Raw genomic sequence first — 24,461 nt, forward strand, 5'->3', positions numbered from 1 at the left:
AAAAGTGTAAATATTTGCTTGCTAAGTTAGGTTAAGTAAATCAACAACTGCTTGGTCACCACAGATGTATGTTTGGTTCAGAGCTTCCCAGGGCACTAAATATGTACCTCTAAAATTTCAGTTGGTTGCCCAGAATGAGACGTCTCAGAGGATCACAACCTGGTTTAGAAAACAGCTGGAATTGTATGTCTTGAATAAAAAGCATGATTGCAGTATAATTCATATTCACCTGGATGGGCATTTCCCCCAGTGTGTTTCCTAGATTCCTAAGAAGTTAGCAAGAATTAACAGAAAGGGTTCTGTTAGCCAATTGCCTTGGGAAATGTGGTCTTAAATTCAAACAGATTTCTTCCTGCAGTTCTGAGGCTTTGATATCAAGAGTATTAGGTCTCTCCAAGAATATGTTACCATGTTTTCTAAACTTAGTGAATCATGGAAGCTCCTCCTCCAGTTTTGTTTTCAAAGTCTGGCCAGATAGTTGTAAAATGGAACAAGTTTGCAGTTATGTACCATGCTGTACCTACTTTTCAGGCAAATGTTACGTTTGCTTTATTTAAGTTAGATTAATAACTCAGAGCATCAGAACTGACAGCTGAAGCCAATTCCTCAATAATAGATCTGCCCTCTACTGTCCCCAGCTATTTCTCATCCTACTTCTGTGTACCACTGCTGATGTTGGGGGTCTCATGTCCTACAAAGACGGTTATGCTGTCCATTCATTCATTTACCAAATATCTATCCAGAGCCTACTCCATGCCAAGGCTGGTTCTAGGCATTAGGGACCCAGACCTGACCTCAAGGGACTTCACAAACAACATATCTTTTTTACTGGGGCTCTAATTTTTCTCATTTATAGAAGCTCTTCATCTACATGAAGACAGATTTTACATCTTCTATTAACAGTAAAATAATTCTAGTGCTAGGAGGAAGCTTAAAGAACATCTAGTCTACCAGGGGTGACCACTGATTGAGCATTTATTGTACATGCAATAATATAAATATTAGGCATGATTACAAATACAATCTCATTTACTCTTCCTAATAACCCAGTGATGTAGTTCATATCCCTATTTTGAGATGAGGGGACTGAAGTGCCCATTGAACTGATTAATGGAAGAGTTATGACCAAAACCTAGTCTACAGAATCCCAGTTCCATGTTGTTTTTACACCAAACTGTCTTTTTAATTGTTCCCCACAATTTGTCCCAGAATCCACAGCCCTTCCTCAAGCCCACCCCACCAAAATCCTAACCAGGGGAAGGGACAGCCAGAGCCTGAATAAGGTTCGGGAGACCTCTGGTCCCTGGAAGACCCAGATCTCACTCAAAGAAAAGGTCAGGGAAGGGTCAATGGAAAGCACCTCACCTCCATTGGCACGAATGCTGAGTATGTCACATGAGAATGTTTTTAACCCCACAAGCTATCCTAACGTAAACATGCCAGGAGCAAAGAGCCAAACTGGACCAAGGACAGAGGTCCAGGCAAGGGCAGATGGCCTAAATCAAGGTTTGGCATCCACTCTTAGCAAGTTGCATAACTTTGGAACCACCCTGTGGTTCTGGTGCCTCAATTACAAATACTCTGGCTATCCAGGATGCGGTGAACACTAAGAAGGTATTCAAAGAGGTAAGAAACTGGAAGAGGATTCCAGAAATAGCTTTTGAAATACACAGAAAGAACAACCATCTTTCACATTTTCTCATGAAAGAGAGCGTTCAGAACTTCCTAAGAAAAGGGGTATACTAGGGAGGCTGAATAACAGAATGCCAAGGAAACTAACTCTGGGAAAAAAGATAATTCTTATTGTATCATTGCAGAGAAAAGAAAGGTGACATCCAAGAGCTGCTAACCACAGGCCTATGGAGACAACTCTCCCCAGACTTTAATCCCCAGGGATGTGACAGTCATGGAAGTTGATCATCCATGGAGAGCTGCTTTCATCCCACACAGGTCTCCTGTGAGCAAATATTCCAAACAGCCTAAACAGGAAGAGTTAAATTTAGAAACACACTGTCACACTGCATTCAAGAAGGGAAGAGAAAAATAACTCATCAGGTCTTACAACCCAGATGGGGCCAAAATATCCAAGTCCAAGTTTTCAGGGTGTGATTATTGAAAAAGCCAAGGCATTGAGGATGCCCAAGAATAAATTTTTCATCACCACTGCCCTCTCCTTCATAATCCCATCCCCTCCAAAAACACTCTTCCTGGCTTTTGTTGGTAATTAACATTCTCTCATAAGCTTTTCTGTCCTTTTTTTCTCCTGAAAAATGTTTTGTCATTGGCTTTCAGTTGAGGAATTTTCATATTCATGGTCTTTTAAGAGGAGAAAAAAGCACAAGAGATGACACTCAACCTTGAGATTTCCCTGCCTAGCTGACTGCTTGTCTCACCATGGAGTGTGGGGTCAACTGGACCACTCAGGTGAGCCAGGGAAAGGGGAGGGAAATCATGACAAAAACTCTTTAAGGAATTAAAGGGATTTTTGTCTATTCTATCACAGAACATCTGTTGGTGCCTCTGGTCCTCCTCACACCTGAACTCTGTGGGATTTGGGATTATTAACCAGAGCTGCCACTTGGTGAGCCCCCGCTAGGTTCCAGACATGCCGTTACACTCATAGCGCATGCTATTAACTAAATAATTATTCTAACCACAGCTAACAATCACTGAGCACTAAGTATGTAACAGACATCCTGACAAAAACCTCACGTGCAAGAAGATGGATCCAAGGCTTATGAAATGAAAGCTCAAACAATTTGAGGGACCCTCTTTATGAAAAAGCATAGCAAATATGAACAAAAATTAGATAAGTCTTGGAAGGGGTGCTGCAAGTGAAGAGCCCTGAGGCTCACACTTCCCAGTAAATTTGTTCTGGCAGTGAGGCGGGTATCAGTATCATCTGCTTTGAAAGATGAGGAAGCTGAAACTGGGAAGTTACGCAAATTGCCCCAGGGCTTCTCCATAGGCCTCTGTTACTCTCCAAGTAACAGAGCCAGGTGCCATTCCTTAATGAGGGGAAAGAAGGTCTTTATCGTCTCTGAAACTTGACCATCTTTTGGTAAATTTGTAAAAACTGAATGTTTTCAAAGCCCAAATTTTTAAAGAGAAATGAGGAAAGAAATAGTCTCTTTTTTGTGTTAACTGGTTTTAAAACTTGGTCTACAATGACAATATATTCAGCTAAAATAATAATAATAAGAAAAGGTTAACTTCCAAGACGTAAGTGGTAACATCCCACAGGGACCCTTTGAGCTGGGAGACAGAGTCAGCCCTGGCCTCATTTGCAGACCAGCTTTGTGGTGGTTTTAACACTTACCCTGTTTTGCTTGCCAAGAAGTCATGAGCAAATGGTCAACCACCCAGTAGGATGCCTTGGTGACCCTGCAGTACACACCTCATGGTGACAACAGAGACAAAACCCAGTGTCAGGTGTAACCCTCATATCATGCACAGGTCTTTTCCTTGAAACATGTAGAGGAGACCTCCTTTTGCATCAAACATTCACAGTCTTCTCAAAAAATGGTCATTTCCCTTCCTGAAGCTTTTAGAAGATAGAGCTCACTAACATTTCCTTCAATTTATCATCTCCTTTCTTGAACGGAGACAACAGCAGTGCAGTGAGAAAGACCACTGTCTGAAAAAGAAGATATGGGTTCATTCTCTGATTCTGCTACCTATGAAAACCGTGACACCTTAAATGGGTCATTTAACTGCTGGCTCTAAGTTTCCTTGTCTGAAAACTTAGGGTGGCAAGAATATGAATGACCCTACAACAGGAACTAAAAACAACCCACATGGGTATTACACAGAAATGGATAAATAAATGGCAATAGAGTCACACATACAATGAAAAATAAGACAGCAGTTAAAATGAAGGAACGAGTACATACACATCAGTCTCAAATATATAACTCGAATAAAACATTGTAGAATATTAATGTACCAAAATAACACTTATGTAAATTTGAAAACACACCAAACAATTTTATTTATTTCTTTTTTATACTAATATATGAGGCAAAAAGATTAAACACGAGCCAGACACCCCAAAACAAAGATGATATTTGCTTCTGAAGGTAGAAGACCTGATGAGGCAAATAAAAAGGACATTAACTTAATCTGCAATGTTTTATTTTTTATAAATGAAAAAAGATGAGAAGCAAATAAAAAAAAGTTAATATATAATTCTGAGAGTAAATATGGTGGAGTTCGTTATATTATCTTTTGTAGTTTTCTGTATTTTTGGTTGTTCTAAAATAAACTAAAAAAATAACTGTCACAGAGAAGTTATAAGGATTCATTCATTCATTCATTCATTCATTGAACAAAGATTTAACATCGACAAATATCTGAGATGCATGTTCCGAGTATTATCACAACCCTGGAGATAGAATATTGAGCAAAATGGCCCTGGCACCTGTCCACTCAGGGTTTACCACCTACAGGCAAAGACAAGTCCTTGTGGAAATCATGCATCAGCTCCAGATTCTTGCCTGAAGTTCATTATAGGGAGGAGCAGTGAGGTGCTGGGAAGGGGCACTTGGGTGTGGTTGGGTTTCAACTCTAGTTCTGCCCTCGCTGGGTGCTCAAGGAATGTCTGACTCATGCGCATGTTAAGGGAATTAAGGTGACACTGCAGGTAGAACACTTAGCCCAGCCCCAACTTCAAGGACACATTAATAAATGCTCGGTTCCTTTACATTGTTCCTGGAAAAAAACTATAGCTTTAAGTCCTAGCTTAGGAATGTTGAGTTTGCATCTGAAATATTTATATCTAACAACTGAGCATCGATTGAATCATGTCCAATTTCTTCACATGTTGTTCAAACATAATCCCAGGAGACTAGTTTTTAAGAGCTGAAGAGATTAACATTTGGCCAGAAGGTTACCAGGACGGTGAGAGTTCTCTAAACCAGGTCATATGGGGTAGGGAGAGGGACATGAAAAAACTAAAGAGAGGGAAGCCGGAACGAGGACAACATTAATGACCGGTCTTAAAGGTATGCCATGTGAAAAAGGAATAAGATTAATTTTACAGAACTCAGGATGACTATAAGAAGGTTACTCTGGTTCAGCACAAGGAAGACAATTTTAATAATCCTAGTTGCCTAGGGAATAAAAGGCCTCTAAAAGGAGGTGGAGAATGAGCTCTCGTCACAGAGGATATCCAAGGATATGATGGAGGACCACTCTAAGGTGATACTGCAGAAAGAACTCAGACATTATATGGACTGTGGGGCCACATGATTTTTCAGAGTCTCTGAGTGTTGAGAGTTTGTGACTCTAACTTATCATCTTCAGAGACAGAGGTGTAGCATTTCTCCTGGACCCAGTAATTGCTTACTAATCTCTTAATAGTACCTTCCATTTTTGCAACACTTTTTTCAGACTTTCAAAGTTCTCTAACATGCATCTTCACATTTCTCCTCAAGACAGTGAAGAAATCATGGAGCCATTCCTGGGCTGAAGGAGGAGAGGTGCAGGGGAGGAAGTGAGAGAAAAGACCCCATGCTGGGCACACAGGGACCTGCCCTCCATAGGACTGAAGCATTGGAAAGGACAGTAGAGCCATCCTGCTTTGCACCCTCCAGCCAAGCTACTTCCCCAGGCAGAGGCCAGATTGTTTATATTGTGACAAAAAAAGCAAGTTAAGTGCTCACAGTTAGCCACATAAGCCGAGAGCACAGGGACAACATGGAGGGTTGTTTCCCACAGCTGCCACCACTGCTGTAATCTCCTCTGGATGTAGAAAGGCAACAGCTGCTGCTTCAACTGCTCACAGCCAGACACAGAACAGGCCCTCAATCCCCAACCTGTTCAAAACAGCTGGAAACCTTATGCTGCTTCTTAGGTGCCAAGTTGGCAACAAGCTGGAGACGCTGGGAATTAGAGAAACATGACCACCCTTGTCTCTCTCCCCAGACACCGATTTCCCAGGGAGCAAAAAGTGAGTCACTGCACCAGACAAAAGAAGTGTGATGAACAGTGAGATCCTTGACTGGCCCCAGAAGTTATTTAGCAGTAGGACCATGAGGGTATGCATGTACCAGTTTGCATTGCTGCAGAACAAAGCAACCCAGATGGCAATGCAAAATAGCATCAATCGTTTCTTGTTATTATCTCTCCTGGTTCTGGGGGTGATGAGGCTAAGTTAGGCAGTTCTCACTAGGGCACACATGGTTACAGTCTGATGATGGCTTGGGCTAGGGACATCTAGAAGGGGCTCTATGCTCACACATCTGGTGGTCAAGGCTGACTGTCAGCTATCAGCTGGGACCTCAGCTGGGGCTGTCGACTGGAACACCTACAGTTGGCTTTCCATGACATCTGGGCTTGCTCTAGCATGGCGGCTGGGTTTCAAGAGCAACCATCCCAAGAGAAAATTGGGTAGATGCTGTGTTGCCTTTTATGATCCAGTTTTGAAAGTCACACAACTTCTACACTTATAGTCTATCTGTTAGAAGTGAGTCAAGAAGGATAGCCATAACCAAAAAGAGGAGAATGAGAGCCTATTTCATGTTGAGAGAAAGATCAACGCATTTGTGAGAATGTTTTAAACACCATAAGGTACAATCATTCCTCTGGGGCCATTCAAGGGATCTAGATGCCTCAAATTCCAGATGAGAATTACTTCCCACTGTGACAGACTGAAAAACGTCATTAAATTGGATGTGTTTTTTTTTTTTTTTTTTCTTTCTGGAAGCTTTTAGAAGTCCTACATTTGGGTGGCTCTGGAAATATGAAAGCAGTAGGACCTAAATACCAGGGCTACCGGGTTCCCTAATTTAAACATATTGAGTCACTTTGAAAGATGATTTGTGTGAAAAACAGATTCCATTTCACACAAGATAGAGCCCAGTAAGGGATTAAATAGTTACTTGAGGATATAGACAGTTTTGCTTTTAATGCTGAATCCAGAAAATCCAGTGTGTGCCTCTAAAATAATATGTATGCCAGAGGCTAAAGTCTGTAGTGATACCACATTTCCCAAATTTTATTCAGGGCTCAAAGTCAATATTCTCCCTGAGTATATATAAGACCCAGACCCCTGGCCCCAGCAACACTTGTAGAAGTAACTTTTACTTTAGTTTATTGCAAAATAAAAAGATCTGCTTTATGAGCAAAGGCTCTGTTCTCTTGCAGAAGGAGTTTAGGCAAGATTTTGTTAATGTTGCCCTTTTTTCAATTTAGACAGGTTCTGAGATTGCCTGGGGTACCCAGAAGTCCAACACATGCACAGAGGCAGCCAAAAATGAATGAGGAAGAAAGGAGTGGTCTTCATGCAAAGTTCTCTGCTCTTGGACCCTGGCCTGAAAGGCTTCTTGGGCTCATCTAGCCTAAGCCCTCTGTTTGGTGGGCCATTGACACTTGTACACACATGACAATGCAGTGAAACTAGTCAGGTGAATCTGAGTGCCTTTGCCTAGCAAGGAAAACCTATGCACACAGAGGAAGTGCAAGTGCCATTATGTGGTCTTCCTGGGTTAGGATGAGCTTTCCTACCTATTTGATGACACTGAAATCCCTTAGTTGGAAAGGCGGAAGTAGATGTTTAAAAATTGCTGCCAGTGCCCCACTCACCTCCCCTCTCCTTAGCTCACTGATGCACAATAACCCAACTTCCAACTGCCAGCACCCACACTTCTTAACCTGCAAGTTGTTTCTGGTCATGGGTGCTGCTCTGCCTGTGGGAGGGGCAGAGCAGCACCCATGATGTGCTAGGGCACTGCCGCCCATGAGAGCAGCCCTCTCAATGAATGAGGGAAGCTGGTGTACACATACCCCAGCTCCCCCACCTATGGGAGAGAGAACTACAAAGTGTTTTCGGCACTCTATCCCGGTGGCTCCAGGGAGGGAAAGCCCAGTTGCCCCCAGTGGTAACTGGCTGATGACACACCATGCATTGGCTACCTTGCCCTCCCTCCCCATTGTCTCACTTTCCATGCCCTACTAGTGCGTCCTGGGATCACCTCCCAAATAAACTACATGCACCCAAATCCTACATGCATCTGCTTATAAGGGAATCAAAAGTGCGTCAAGGTACTTGATGGTTACAGAAAGAAATTAATGATTGCCAAGGATGTGCCATCACTGTACAAGTCATTTGTACATCTCAATTACCTACTTCCAATCAACTTGTGTGTCAGGAACTGACAAGGAAAACAGGGAAATAAATGAAGACCCATGTCAACAAAGGGTTATACCTGGACAGAGCTTGTTTGGGAAAACGAAGATCTCACCCTTTCAAAGACACACACACACACACACACACACACACACACACAGAGTTCCCACTTTAGTGCAGAGCTGGTTCTCTTTTCTAATCGGGCATCAAGTTCCCAGTGCAGGTGATGACAGAGACAACACGTTCCCCTCTCTGATGCTGTGTTTGTGACAATGAGTGTGCCCAGCTCTACCAGGGAAGAGTGCCACATGGTCCTCCTGAGCTCTAAAAACAGCTCTCACAGCAGCATGCACATGGCTGTTTACTCAATGAATCAGACCATTTTCTCCACCTTCTCAGTTCTTCTCCCATTTCTTGCTATAACTGAAAAACTGAATGTGCAGTGTTGCACCTGGAGCAGCCTGTCCGGTTATAAGGACAGAAGGACAAAGGAGATTGCCACGTCCCTTCTTTCCCCTCCCCACAACCAACCACAGGTTTCTGAGTCCAGTGCATGCTTCTGCTCTGGAGGAAAGTGAGAGGAGCACCAGGAATGACCGCCTTTGTCTGTAACTTACCTTTCCTGGTCAACCAAAGCTCTTATTAATTTTTCAGACAGCACAAAGGTCTATTTGAAAGTTGAACTAAAACAAGTATCTAAGTAACCAAAATCTATAAGGCATTTCCCAACAAGAAATACACCCAACATATTAACATTTGTCATACATGTATGTGTAATCTGTATGCACAGATGTCTATCTACACGTATGTATGTGTGTGTATGTATAGTCAAGAAGTATCTGCACACAATAACATGGATGAATAAATTTTTCAAGAACAGTGTACTGAGAAAGAAGACTTACACAAAGTAAGCCCCTGGGATAGTGTATGGGTCATGGATTTAACATTCTAGAACTGGCATAAATTAATCTATGGTGATAGAAATCAGAAGAGCGTGTGGGGGTGGGGATTCCTGATAAGGGATATGTGGGAACTTCCTGAGATGATGATAAATCTTATACCTGATAAGGGAGCACTGATGTTGTATGCATATGTCAGCACTCATCGATGGTACATTTAAGACCTGTGCACTTCATTGAATATAAATGCTACTTCAAAAAAGAAGGATAAATAAACAATAAACTCTAGTTAACAGTATGCATGCTAAAGTATGTGAGAGGGAGTGTATTTATTTCTACAAATTACTTTGAAATTCACTAAAATAAAATAAGATAAATTGATGGATTGATACAGGGTTAGACAGATGAATAAACATATGATAAAAACAGTATAGTAAAATGTAAATTACAGAACATAGATGCTGAGTCTGTAGGTGTTCATTGTAAAAATTCTTTCAACTTCTCTCCATGTTTGCAAATGTTCATAATAAAATGTGGAATAAAAATAATGTACAAAGTACCCAAAGGTAAGACTGAGACTAGATGGGAAGAAAGAGATGCAAAATTTTAAAGAAATAGCCTATGAAATCATGGCTTTGAAAAGACAATAATACTAGACTCTAAATGACAACTACTGAGAGCTTTTGTACCTCTGGGAATCACTAAGCAGAGCTACCAGGCCCCAAGTTATTTGGCCTGGGCCCATTAAAAAAAGCAAAACAAAACAAACAAACAACAACAACAAAACAAAAAAACATCCTTTTTTGAGCTATGAATACAAATAATTCCTGCAAATGGGCTCATGAAACTAGAGTCACTGGATAAAAATACCTGACAGAGTGGTAGGCACAGGTGTTACCGATTTCTTTCCTTTGTTTTAAAATATAATTTCATTTGTATTTGTCATTACGATAAAGCAGGCAGTGGGGAAACATTCCGTTTCTGGAATATGGAAGGACAGTTGCCCATGGACCACAGGTCACCCCTTTTCTAGTGAGTTGACTTAAGGCACATCCAAAGGGCAGACTCACAATGGTGAAAGGGGGCAGAATGGAGCACAGAACAAGCCTTACTTCTTTTCCGCCTTCTCACTGCCCTTCGCTTCTTTTATCTGCTGATATTCATTCTGTACACCCAACCTTGTAGTGTATACTCAGTCTAACAACCAAAATTCACAGTATCAGTGATTTTCCTATGGATTTGCCCAGGGCAGATTAAAAAGATTTCAGAGTAAGTGAAATTCCTAGACTCCAAGAAAGATCCACTGGGAGGCTTATATGACACTGACGGGCTGCACATTTGCTTAGGAGTCAGCGTGGGAATTCAGAATATTCCCACTTTCCAGCTATGTACTATAATATTAGTATATGTCAGATTCCTTTTACTTTACTCCAATAGTAAAATCCTCATGTTCTAATCAATGCAGGGATAATAATCACAATCTCCTACACATGACTAATTGGAACCCTGTTTGTGAGACCCCTTAAGATGAGAATGTACTGGATACTTGAGAAACAGAATCTATTCATGAGGTGAGTTTTTGCTGTGTGCTAAGTACTTTACACACTTTATTCCCTTGACTCTTCATGGCAGCCTATTCCATTTGTACCATGAATCATCCCACTTCACAGGGGAGGAGACTCAGGTTTTATGTAGTTAAATGACTAGTAAGGGTCCCAACAGCCCATGGAAGTCAAAGTCAGGACTCCTCTCCAGGTCTGTGGAACCCTGCTCCTCATCTCTAACTCCACCCAGAAGCGCTTTACAAATACATAGCATGGGTATCCCTTATCTTCTGGATCTTCCAGTGACCCTGAGGCAGAATGACTACTCCGAGCACTCACTTAGCAACTGAGGTAACAGAGGCTTAGGAGTCCCATGCTGACTCCTTGGACCCCAGCCCTTTGCTCCTTCCAGAGTGGCCCGTTCTGATGTTCTACGGCCTGTTCCCTTCCCTCTGGGTGAGGCCTCAAGTCCCACTGCAGGCACAGGGCTGGAAAGCCCATGCTGGGCTCTGCACAAAGGCCTTAGAAAGAATGAATAAGCTGCTGGACTGGGTTCGCATCCATTTTGTTGGCTTCTAAAAAAAGGCTCCTAATCTTTAATTGAAGGATTTTACTGTTCTGTTATAGGAATTTCTGCCAAACCAATGGTTTAACACTAGATCAGGAGCGTCAGTGGTACCAATGTGATAATCCAGACATATATTTATTTAAATTTACTCTCCAAGATGGAATGAGAACCCTGTTATGGGAGATATCTAACTGGAGGAGTGGCTGTTGGCCCACTGCCATGGAGAATCCCAGGTAGGAGGAAGCAGTAGGCTTGGTGACTGATACCCAAGCATGCAGTCTGTGGAAAACATACTCAGTGGGTCAGCTCAAACACATTCTCACCACATCCCTCAACCACACTGCTCTGACTGTTCCTTGGAGACTGTTTTCAAAAAGTCTGAGGCCTGGAGAGGCTGTCATGAGCCTCTGGGAAGAAAGGCTAGGCTCTCACCCTACCCTGAAGCTCCCAGAGTCCACTGAAGGCCTAGCAGTGTCCCAGTCAGGACCAGAGTGCTAACAGGGAAAAGCAGTCAGCACCCTGGGGCCCTGCCCTCAGGCCCATAATCAGCTCTGTACCTAGGCCAGCCCAGGCTTCTGAGAAGGATAGAAGGAGAAGGTGGGAGAGGTGAGCACCAGGCAACCAACCAAGTTCTAGAAGGCAAGATTAGCTCTGCTGATTGGAAGAGGCAGGAACATTCTCTCCTGACTCTCCTATACTGTGCATACATTTTAAAATATAGCCAGGGTGGAACTCCTGGGGAAGTTTCTCAGGGAAAGAAATGTTATAACAAAACCTAGGGACCCCAAGATGAAGTCTAAAAGTGAATGACTTTTGTGTGGCTCACAAGTAATGCTGGATGAAGGAGGAACTTACAGCATGATAGGTTTGGTTAAATTTGGCTAGCATTCTGTTTATTTGTTTGTTTGTTTGTTGACTGGTGGTAGGAGATGGGTTCTGACTGGCTTGCAGGCCCAGCTATCTTCCCCTTGCCAGACTCCTATAGCCAGTTCTCCAGTGCCTGGTGATAGTCTCAGCCCTGGGATCACTGGGAAGCTTTCAAACCACTGATGTCTGGTTTCCAGTCCCAGAGACTCAAACTGTCTTAGCCTAGGGTAGGGCTTGCATTGAAAATCTCCCCAGGAGATTCCACTGAGTTAAGCCAGGGTTCCTCATACTTGAGTGTACCTGACAAGCCCTTGGAAAGCTTATGAGAACCCAGATGGCTGGGCCCACCTCCCAGAGGTTCTGACCCAGTAAGTCTCAGGTGGGCCCAGGAATATACATTTCTGACAAGGTCCTGGGGCTGCTGCTGCTGGCCTGCCCCACAGGTACCCTGTGGTACCTGAAAGCATTTAGATGATGGCAGAGGGTACCCTCCTGGCAACTCTGACTTGCAGATGTGACTTAAAGCCAAATCTATACACAAAGTGAGGGGACACAATCCTGGCTTGTGGCCAGAGGCATGAGAGTCCAGAAATGCAAGTGCTGGTCCTCATTCTATTGCCAACCAGAGGTGGACCCTGGGGATAGATGCCCATTCACACTTCTAGACCCCAGTCCTTGTTTCATCAATGAAATTAGATTCTGTGAAACAAGTTAATTTCTGAATATATAATTCAAGAAAAGAGTTCCCAGTCATTCATGTACACTGCTGCTCCAGAAGTGGCTGAAGAATGGGGGGCCAGATGAGAGTGAACCCCTATAGGAAGTGGAGACATGGCCAAGGTCACATTTGTTCCTCAGCCAGGAGGAAGAAGCAGCCATCACTGTTGCAGACCACACAGATGCAGCCAAGATCTGGATGCAGTGGACCAGGAGGTGGCTTCGCCTTGAGTTAATCCATGGTAGCTGTTTCCAGCCACTCTACCCCAATGCCCATATCCTTCACACACAGGTAAGCTCACTGCTCACTATTCCCAGGGGTACCTGTCAGATGAGCCCTGGAGAAACTGTCTACGTGTGATGTGGGCTGTCAGTGCTCACCCGTGGCCAACTCCACATATATACTTCACCCTCTGACCCAAGAGGGAAGCAATTCCAAGGTATAAGGAGGATTGGACAGGTGTTCTGGATACCCAGATGTCTTGGAACAAACGGTAGTCCAGACAAGTGGTTTTCAAATATTTTTAAGGGGGGCGAACATTCACTCTTCCTCTTGTAAACAAATCCCTAACACGTGGACAGACACATGTTGAAGGTTTTTGACTGTGTGTAGGGGTGGGAGTGGGGAGAGCAGAGTACCTGAGTGACAGACCCCAGACAAGGGGGGGATATTAAAAATATTTAATATGGTACTAGTTTTAATATGGCCCAAATACCATCTGAGGTAAAGGTCAAGAAGAGCAGGAAGGGAGGTGGGAACCTTATCCTTGCCTCAACCTCCTATCCAGACCCCAAGCCTCAAACAAGGGCCAGCAGCAAACATTTCTATAAAGGGCTACAGAGTAAATATCTTTGGCTTTGGGGGCTCCAGTGATCTGTGTTGCTACTGTGTTACTCAAATCTGCCTTCATAAAGCAAAAGAAACCACAGATAACACATAAATGGATGTGTGTTTGTGTTCTAATAAAACTTTATTTATAAAAACAGTCCATGGGCCAAATTTGGTCAAGGGCCATAGTTTGCTGAACCCTTAGAGGAAAAGGGTTTGGAATCAATAATTCTTAAGCTTCTTTCCACATTTATGACTACGAATTCTCAATTTTTTGACTCAACTTGCCTTGATCTTAGTCTAATTTATCTATCAATTATACCAACATTCCTGACTTGCAGGTATTTTTGTTCCAAGGGCCAAACATGTTCCAATGAGCTAATGAACATAAAAATGCTTTGAAAAGTTTTAAAGTTCTTTGCAAATTGGCAGGCCCACAGAAGCATCTAAGAGCAGAGCTTATCATCCTCCATGTTTCAGAAAGAGTCCAGGCACTGTTCACTAGTTTGGGCTGCCTAGGCTGTTTTTAAAAAACAGAGTTTTAAAGACTGCCTCAATAAAAAAGTCCTAAATGGATATTGAAGCTAGAAGAAATTAATAGTGTCTAGCCCTTTCTCCTGGACTTTGAGACTTTTAAATTCTTCTTAGCATGAACTTAAAAATCTAGTACTCCCTATTTCATCCTATTTGTCTACATAGTGGCCTCGTAGGCCAGAAAATGGCATTAGTCAGAAGCCTCCTAGTTAATCCCTCATATATCACCTTTGCACAGTTATAAGAATGTTGTATTATTGCTGAACTACACTAAATAATCTATCATCCTTAAAATAGTCTTCATAATCCTGCAATGTTCTAATGTGCCTCAGAGTGGTAAAGTCTCTGTAAATGATCGTCATCAGTCTGCCCTCCATTATAATTCTTGTAACATAGATAATGTAGCTACAGTTTATTAAGCACAGACTAGGACTAAGGTTTCAGCTCTTTTATAAAGTTCACTTCATGATTACAGCTCTGTGAAGTGGGCACCTTTAATCTGCATTTTACAGATGGTGGAAATGAGGTTCAAAGAATTTAGGGAACTTACCTGTCATCATACAGGTGGAAAGTGATGGAACTGAGATTTAGTAGTTACTCTGGAACCCAAGCTCTTTCCACAGTATTGCCAATGACTTCACCTATACTCAAATATTCATTAATTCCCCTGAGGTTCTTATATTTACAAAGAAAAGATGCAATTTGCAAATGGGCACAACTGGGACAATTTCTACCTTACTTGTGACCCTACCAAGGGGAAAACAGAATTGAATTGTGTCACCTTGAGCAGGTGAGAATCGTGAAGGTTAAGCTAAGAGCTAAGCCAATTTCAGAAGACGTAGATTTGAGTTATAATTTTGCTGTAGAGGGAGTATATTGCTTCTATAATAAGTACAAAGGATAATGGAGAAGTTTTTTTAATTTTTTTTCCAAAAGGAACAAGTGTGGGGGGAAATAATGTAGCAGAGACCAGCTAGCTATTCACCAAACCTGCTTTCTCTTCTTCCAAGGCATTCTACGAATGGGCATGTCCCAGCTTCCCTTGCATTTAGAAGTTGTCATATGACTCAGCCCTGGCCAATGAAATGTGAGCAGAAGTGAGGGTCCGGTCCATAAAACCCAGCTGCTCGAAATCTTCCATGCTCTTTTCTCTTAAAGCAGAGAAGCACAGCAACCTTGGAAACCAGGTATGAGGAATGGAAAGCCTCAAAGTGGAAGGCTCCAGAGTCCACAGACCACTTATGACACAGCCACCCACAGACCAGAATTTTATATGAGAAAATAAATAAACTTTTGTGTTAAACTCATAAATCTAAATGACTTACCTGTTGCAGCAGCTACTATTATCCTGTCTAATTCAATAAAGAATTTGATACAAATTAAAGAGCAGATCACACTGAGTTTCTATCTTGTTCCACTTAAGAATGTCAACAGCTATTATTTGAATCATTGTGAAAATTATAACTGCAGAGAAAAGTTAGTGAAAGTGATGTGAGCTAATACAATAAAGCACAGATTTTATGACAAAAAAAAAATGCTTAGTTTTTTTCTGGGTTCAAACCCAGGGATAAAACACTGAGGTGATCGCAATTTGTCACTCCAAATATTGTGGATATATTTGGTTAACTAAAATATATTATTAAATTAATTCACCTGTTTCTTTTTACTTTTTTAATGAAGCTACTAGAAATTTTAAAATTACATTTGTAGTTTTGCGTTATCTCTCTACAGGACATTGCTACTCTAGATCATGCAAATGTCAGATTTTCTATCTAATTATCAGTTTTTATCGAATATCTATGTGTGGTAGTTGGGGGGCCCTACTCTGTTTCTGAGAAGCCCTGTGACCTTGGGCAGGTCATTTATCCCCTCTGGATCTCATTTTATTTTCATGTAAAAGATGAGAGAGTTGGACCTTTCATGCTTTGTGGATAGGTCATGCTCGGCCCTGTGACTTTTTAAAATTTATTTATTTTTATTAGTTTCAAGTAAACAGTACATTGGTTAGACATTTATATAGTTTATAAAACCATTTCCCTAATTACTCCTTCTTTCCTCTGGTTTTCTACCTAGCCAATATATTAATTCTAACTGCATTCCCTATGCCATGCTCTCCATCCCTGTGATCATTTATCAGCTAATTTGTACTTTTTTAACCCTTCACTCCATTCTCCCAGTCTCACCAATTGTCCTCTATATTTATGAGTCAGTTTTTGAATAGTTTGTTCTTTTTGTTTCTTAGATTCTGCATATAAGTGAAATCATATGGTATTTATCTTTCGCTGTCTGACTTATTGGGCATAATAACCTCTAGGTCCATCCATGTTGCTGTAAAGGGTAGGATTTCATTTTTTTTTAATGGCTGAGTAATAGTCCACTGTATATATGAACAATAACTTCTTTAGCCAATTGTCTGTTGGTGGGCATTTAGGTTGCTTTCATATTTTGGCTATTGTAAACTGTGCTGCCATGAATATTGGGGTGCATAGATCTTTCCGAATTATTGTTTTTGTTTTCTTTGGATAAATACCCAGAAATTCAGCCCTGTGATTTTAAAGCAGTAGACATCTGATATAATGGTTTAAATTAAAAAAAACAGTAGGATCTCAACACTTCATTTTGTTCACGACTTGCACACTGAACCAGTCTGCGCTGCTTGCCAATCTGCGCCTGGCCTCCAGTTCTTGTTCACAGGCCACACTCGACTTTTGGACTTGCCCCCTATTGCTGCTCTTGAAGGGACCTTTGGCTTCCCTTCTCTATTCACTTTCAACAGATTATGTGGTTTCCGGCCATTCCAGCAAACACCTGATAAGTGAACACTCCCAGAACACTCTCTTAAGGTCAGTGCCCTGCCAGTGTCTCCTTGGTTGTGCTGCACAGACCCAGTATGTCTTTCCATCTTCAGAGACCCTAGACCCAACTAAGCCAGGCAGAGAGAGGGAACTGAGCCCTTTATCAAAAGAAACTCCAGTAAGCTCAGAGTGAAGCCTATGCCAAAGGCTATCATTTAAAATAGCTTCTTCACTCCAAAGAAAGAGGCACTCTAAGGAAAAGCTCATTTTCTTAAAAATCAGAGAACTGAAACCAAAAGATGATAGATTTTTCTAGAGACAGCTTGCAAAGTATATAAATAAAATTCTGCAACGTGTACAAATAAATACTATAAAGTATTCATTTCTGCTACAGTTGTCCACCACCCTCAATATTACATTTAACAAACTTAATTTTCTCTGAATCAAATTTATTCAGTCAAATTTCTCTTAATAGGTCATCTGAGTAAACAGTTGCAAGTGTTACTTACCAAAAACCAATATGCTTCCAGGCTTTAGATGAAATCGTCAGTGTCAGGCTAAGAAAACAATCTTAAAAAATTCAGAGGGCTGGAAAAATTGCAGAAAAGTTCGAGCTCGGATCAGCTTTTTTCATGTAGTTCTGGAGATAAAAATTACAAATTTCCACCAAAACCATGTCTTTAGTGACAAGGGAAGAATGCCATTAAAAGAAAATCCAAAATGTACAAAGTAACATGTCTTTAAAGTGGCAGCTGTCATATGAAGAGTGTGCCATCTCCATGTTGTCACACCAACCACAGATGGTTGTTCCCTGGTTGGGTGCTTGGGCTCCTGGTTTTCGGAGAGGGAAAGGAGAGGGAAGGAGACAGGGAGATGGAAGTAAGGAGAAAGAGGTGGAAGAGGAGAGGACAAGGGAGGGAGGGTGAGGAGTAGAAAGAATAAAATGAAGATTGAAGTAGGACATGAATTTTGCAAATGCAAAGAAATTAAGTGAAGTGGAACAGGGACATCTTGGGGTGGAAGTTTTTGTGAATCTCTATTTGGGAACTTCTTGGAATTACTGGATTTGTGCAATGGATGGAATAGGAAGAATAAACTAGTTGCAGGTCTATTTCATAGGTGAGGAAATGGACATCTGAGGAGCATCCAGCCCCACCCCAAACAGAGAATACAACCAGAATAGTGGTCATTCCTTCTTTAGTCTCTGAATCTACTTTACTTGCTCTAATGGTATGTAAAGCCAGGAGTTCCAAGAACACAGTCTGAGACGTCACAAGCCCTGTGACATTACAAGTAGCACTAGGTAAACTCTGTGATGAATCAAATCAATCCCTGCTTTTGACCTGGCACCATTACCCACATAGCCGCAGCACATGCTGGCACCTTAAGTGCTGAGGTCCTGTGTAAATAATCACCCCTCCAAGCATAAAGGAAACCCTGTTGCGTCATCTTTGCAAGCACACTGCTGCTCAGCTGATATCATCACAAATAGGAAGAAGGCCAGTCTAGAAACACATGGCTCATTTCCTAGCCCCTACATTTAAGATACCAGATTCAACCAGTACAAGTAATATTCATTGCAGACAGGGCCATTTGACCTCATTGTGAATGGATCTGACTTTGGCTCATTCTAGCCCTCTCACCCAACAGTCAAAGGTAGAGAAGATGGATACTATTAAATTTTAATTCTAAGTCAGGATCTCATGAATGCTTTGGTTCTTAACTTTTTCATAAAATACCTGTCCAGTCATTACCGAGAAGCAGTGTTCCAACAGCATTCTGGAAAGAATAACAAGACAACTGGCGGTCATGCGAGTCTGTGGCAATGTTGTGATTAAGAATTCTCTTGTAGAAACAGAAGATTCCTCAGAGGCACTGTTCACTACCATGGTGAGATCTTCCAAGCCTTTCTGTGTTAGATATGGTGCTTGAGCCTCCCTTCCCACCTAGCTGACTGCCCAGGCCTGGGTCACCTGAGGAAGTGACCTCTTGACTAAATGAGATGTACCATTAATGCCCATTCCCATTAGAAAGGGCTGGAGAATGTAGCTCCATGACCTGCCTGTAGTGGAGGGATGGGTACCCTAGCAGACAGTGGGGAATTTGTGGGTGGGCTCCTACTACTGAGCTGCCATACATAGAGCACTAAGCTGTTCACACTTTATTACTTCATTATCAATTCTCACAGCAATCGTGAAAGGTCAGAATGATTACTCAGTTTCACAGAGAAGCAGACAGAGACTTAAAGAACCTGACTATTTTGCACAAAGCCCACAGCTTCCAAGCTTCTAAGTTGGGATTCAAATGCGGATTACTGTGATCCCAAGACCCAGCTCAGAGAAGGGGCTCTAAGGTCTACATATCCACTCTATACCCTCGAGAGGCTTGCAACTAAGCTGAAAAGGCAGGAGATATGTCCAAAGACAAATGGAACGTATAGACCGGCTCATCCAATAGACTTTTCTGAGATGATGTAAATGCTCTAAGATCTGTGCTGTCCAATAGGGTAGCCACAGCCGCATTCACCTAGTGGGTATTAGACACGTGACTAGTGCAACTGACAATATGAATTTTTAATTGTATTTAATTTGAATGAATTTAAATTAAGTCACCATTGAATGTCCATACTAGGGAACACAGTTAGAGATATTTTATATAAAAGTATTCAGAAAATAGAATGGTCACAGCAGTCTGGGGTGGTCAAAGCAACTTCATGAAGGAGAAAGGCTCCAGGCAGGCTTTTGATGTGTTAGGATTGGAACAGGACCCTTCCTGGTTCAGATATGTTCATCTTCCCTACAGAATTTGGTTCAGAGTCAAGGGACCCAGAAATCAAGTTCAGTCACCATAGTCCAAAGATGAGGAAATCAATAACGTGCCTCCTGAGTTCTTACTCTCCTTGCATCAGCTCTACACAGCATGAAGAACTCTTGTTTACTCTTCCCACTGCCCTCCTGAAGTCTTTCCTCTCCTCCCTTTCCCTGTTCCTGCCCCTTCTCCCATCCCTGCCAACATCAGCAGGTGCTGGGCTTGTGCTCTTTTTAAAAACTTGAACATCTTTTCTACCTGTGAGCTGAGTCCCTTCCCCTCTTACAATGTATTTTAATGTGTTGTCACTCTAAGAAAGGCATTTCTTGATTCAGTGAGCAATGCCACTCACAGAGAGATGACATCATCTCCCCCAAATACGACTCTAACAACAGAGAACAGAAACCCTGCATCACCTCTGGCCCAATATCCTAGAGCTGGTCACAATATCAGATCTGACTCCATTCTTTCCCATACCAAAAGTGATGACTGTATTTCCCATGACTATGACTTACCTTTTCTGCAGCTCTCCTAGAAAAAATACAGAGGTAGAAACACACCTGAAAAGAACCCTAGGATCTCACCTTTGAGTTTCTTAAGACACCTGCCCTAAATGTCCTTAAAATCTTTCTGGAGTAGAACTCAAAGGGGAAAAAAAATGGCATCCAACTCTTTCTTATCCATAACCAGAGAAAATGGCAGCCACTGCCCAGAGTGCAGCTGTCGGTTACCTGGCTCAGTGCAGTTCTTGCTGCTCTGGAGTCTTGTGTCTTCTGAAGTCAGAGTGTTGTTCACCTGCATCAACTTCCTCCCCACTGTCCACTGCCTGTCTTCCCCTATGAGGTCCATGAAGTCAAGGTCTGGGGAGAAAAAGATAATAACCACACATCACTAACAGCTGAGTTTTAGACTTTACCCAGCTGGGTACCCAATGTCTTAACCAGCTATCAAGTGCTCAGACCTACCAGTACCCCTTAGGACTTATCATTGTACTTCAGCCATCCTGCCTCTAACTGTTTGAGGGCTTCCTCTGGCTGCTGGATCCTACTGGGCCTAACGGAGGCAGCCCTCGGCCAATGACTGATAGGAAGTAATATATAAATACCTCAGGCTCTAGTGGGATGACTTTGAGGTGTGCATTCTAAACTGTATTCCAGAGTTTTCTCGACAATGCTCCAGTTGTCTACTGTGTAACTCTCCTGATAAAGCACACTTTCTGGGCCGCTGTTCTTCTCTGTCTTAATTCCCTGCTCCCATACGTGCTGGAAAATGTTTAACAACCATCTCTCTGGGTGAAAAAGTCCTGGTTCATAGACATAGGCCAATTTCCGTGGTGTAAGTGTCACATCATGGCCTCTTTCAAGCTACCAACATGGCCTCACTGAACATGGATTTGAGAAGAGATGGGCACAGTTAGGTCCACTAAGTCAGTATGACTGGCTCCAGCCCACCAGCATCTAGTCTCCCATCAGTATTTCCTTGAACCACCTCCCAGATAAACTACCTACACTTGAACACAATCAGGATCTGCTTCAGGGGGTGGTTACCCAAGCTAAGACACCATTTTGACATCCAAAAGCCTAGGCCAATGAATGCCACATAGCAAGATTTCCATAAACAAAAGATGAGGGCACAAATGAGGAAAAGTAGACCACTGAATGCGTGATGAGGATAAGTATGTAACAGTACTGAAGTCTCTATCTGAGGTGTCTGTGGAGATGGAAGTACCTGGAGAAAGAAGAAACTGAAAAGTACATGGGAGAGGAGAATGAAGTTATGTTCTCTGTTGAGAACATGTTGACCTTGAAGTGTCTGTGTAGCACTGAAAGGGAGGTACGCTGCCTATGTAAATATGGGTGCAGACACCTCAGGGGACAGAGCTTAAACTACAGAGTGTTAGGAGAGTCATATGTAAGCAGGGAAGAGTATGAGACTTGTATGGATGGTGTCTCCCAGAGAAGGAAGGGAGGGGACTAAAGAGAAGGGAATGGAACAAGAAATGGTAAGGAATTCAGCATTCCTTTAGAGAACAAGTAGAGTAAAAGAATTCAGCAAAAGAAGGAAAATGACGTCACAAAAGGTGACAGAAAATTCAAAAAAAAAGAGTGGCCAATAGCCTGGACTATTATGGACAAATCAAATAGGACAGAGGCAAAGAAACAATAGAGCTGGACATCAGGGGCCACTGGGAAGAGGGGACAGCAAGCACAGGTGGCTCTTTCTAGTGGCTTGGCACTAAACAAAGATATGACATGAGACAATGACTACCTCTTGAGTATCCAGAGTTGCTGTGGTGAAAAAATGGATCTAAGTATAAGAGCTTAATTCATGAGTCCAGTGGCCTTCATAAAAGGCTGGAGCGTGCACCCAATCTAACCACATCAATGTGGTATTCCGAAATGGTCAATGAAGAGTTGAAGGTCATCAAACCTATTCTTAAGGTCATCATACCCATTCCTCTATTTCCATGGTGATCCACAGTTTCCCATATGATTTCACTTTTGTTATTGAATCTGAACTTCATGACACCACTTGGGAAAGAAAGGGGGAGCACAAACATTATCTATGTTGTCGCCTGTTGATCCTCCAACATCTAATGGCTGCTGGCTCATAATAGATGCTAAGTAAGTATGTGTCAAAATAATTGTTCTCACTTTGTGGATGGAGAAAGTGAGACTCATGGAAATTTCTGAAAATCACAATGATTGTGGACATTTCACCTAAGCCAACGAGACACAAATAATATCAGCCACTCATTCACTGACGTTTTCTTCAATCAAACAAAAACTTCTCCCAGAAGTAACATTATCAAGATATCTAATTAAAATTTATGCATACTAGCCAGGACAGCCCCGACAGATTTTCATACAAAGAAAGTAGACTGTGGAGCCTAACTAGAATAAATGATAACTTTAGACTCTGAAATATAAAACTCACATGGTAGCCACATGTATCAGTTTAGCCAAAATTGTGAGGATAATACCAAAGATAATTCAAGGGTAAAGCAGGCATTTGTGGAGTCTGGTTAACTTGAATGGTTAATTCTTATGATTAAGGCTACTGACAAGCACAGAAAAAATTTCAAAAATTCATGAAAAAACAATAAAGTCAGTGGCCTTAAAATCCAACAAGCAGCCCTGAAATGTGAATATAATACCATATTATCATAAATTATCTGAAACTGTAGAGAAATACATTCCATTTGTCTCAGGCTGGGTTTCTGCTGAAGCAGCCAGAGATGAGGATTCAAGCACAGGTGGTTTATTGGGAGGCAGAGGGAGGAAAGGGTTGATCCCAGAAATACGGAAATAGGAGGGAAAGGGAGCCAGCCAATAGAGGGTGCATTTCAAAGGAATTGCCAAAATGAATAACTAGAGCTTGACACTTATGGAAAGTTCTGGGGGCCAATGTAGACTTGTACATCTGACACACAGGGGTGAGGGAGCTTGGGTATTTATCCACCTACTCCTGGTCTGCCATGGGTTGAAGGCTGTTCCCAGAGGACATGTTCCCTGCCACTTCCAATCTGCCACATCGGTGTCCAAGGGGGGCTCTGGTGCCAGTAAAAAAGGCCTTGGCAATGAGATACAGGTGCTAAAAGTCGAACAGTGCTAGTGTGCACTAAGGAGGTAAGAATGAAATGATGTGGGAAGGGCACCAAGGACATCTGCCAGCCTGCATGAGATCCAAAGATGGAGTCATGCTATGGACCAACAGACTGTCCATTATGCTGTTCTCACAATGTAGGTCAAAGAAAAGTGCTTTGCAGCACTGCAATGCAAAAATTTGCAAAGAAGCAAGCGTGACCCTTCCAATGACTTCCAAAGTTCTTTCCTAGGCCAAGTTTCCATGGTTCTGTAATTGTGAGAGAAAAGCTGATACCAATTAAGAGATATAAAAATAAAGCCAGCTATTGTAGCAGAAAATTAGAAGATTTTTTAACATAATGATTCAGTATCTTCAGGAATTAGAAACTATTAAAGCAGCACTTCTGGATTCCAAAACCTACAAATTTTTATCTCAGCAAAAATATATTTGACCATTGACTACTGCTGCAGACAGAGATCAGAGTCTGAGAAAATGAGAATGTTGAAAGCAAGGCATTACATTCACTTACTTCCCATTGAGAACCAAGTAGGACAATATTATACCCCATTTCATTCGTCTTCACAAAAAACCTGGTGAGGTAGGAAGAGGCAGTTGGTTCTGGGGTCAGCGTACCTTTACAGTACATAAGTCAGAGGCGAAGTGATTTGCCTATTAATCAGAGCCACAACAACTATCATTTACTAGTTATCATGGCTTCCATTTATTTCCATTCATTTATTTAGTGTCTCTTTATACAGAAAAAAATTTCCATTTGTTACCAAGTTTCGTCTCAACAACAGTATTATTTTCAACTACTAGATCCCTTTGCAAATAAAGAAACTGAAGAACAAGGAAGATAAAGGACTTCACCAAGGTCACACAGCAAGCTGAGGGGCAAAATGGGATCTGAACCCAGGTTTAGTGACCCCAAAGGCCATATCCTCAGTAGATCCCTGAAGAGGATGAAGCTCGACTGGTTGCATTATTCAGCTATAGTAAGACAGGTCAACAATGCAGCCTGTACCTCATAATAGGTTAGGAGTCTTACTGGACTTCTTTCCAAGAAAGCTATTTCCTTAGAAACTATTAGGAACAGCAGTGAGGCGTGAGTATCACCCACGTGAAAACATCACAAAAAAGAAAATGGTTTTAAACACTAGTGGATGCATAATGCTCTGCTCAGT

The 24,461-nt window shown here is 42.0% G+C and overlaps 1 protein-coding gene and 1 long non-coding RNA gene across 3 annotated transcripts in view; both read right to left on the bottom strand.

The window, feature by feature from the left end:
* Window positions 1-15,027, bottom strand: part of LOC120611857 (uncharacterized) — a 37,181-nt gene extending 22,154 nt beyond the window's left edge. Inside the window, exon 1 of the long non-coding RNA XR_005655303.1 lies at window positions 1,034-15,027. This is a non-coding gene — a long non-coding RNA (uncharacterized LOC120611857). The remainder of the gene's footprint in view (window positions 1-1,033) is intronic.
* The window catches only part of SLC24A3 (solute carrier family 24 member 3), a 458,625-nt gene that overhangs the window by 375,598 nt on the left and 58,566 nt on the right, over window positions 1-24,461 (bottom strand). For both annotated transcript variants that reach the window (XM_039874396.1, XM_039874397.1), the window contains exon 2: window positions 20,421-20,549. In XM_039874396.1, coding sequence (XP_039730330.1) covers window positions 20,421-20,549 — 129 coding nt within the window. The remainder of the gene's footprint in view (window positions 1-20,420; window positions 20,550-24,461) is intronic.

The sequence above is a fragment of the Pteropus medius genome, unplaced genomic scaffold (assembly GCF_902729225.1).
Source record: "Pteropus medius unplaced genomic scaffold, Ma_sr-lr_union100, whole genome shotgun sequence".
NCBI lineage: Eukaryota > Metazoa > Chordata > Mammalia > Chiroptera > Pteropodidae > Pteropus > Pteropus medius.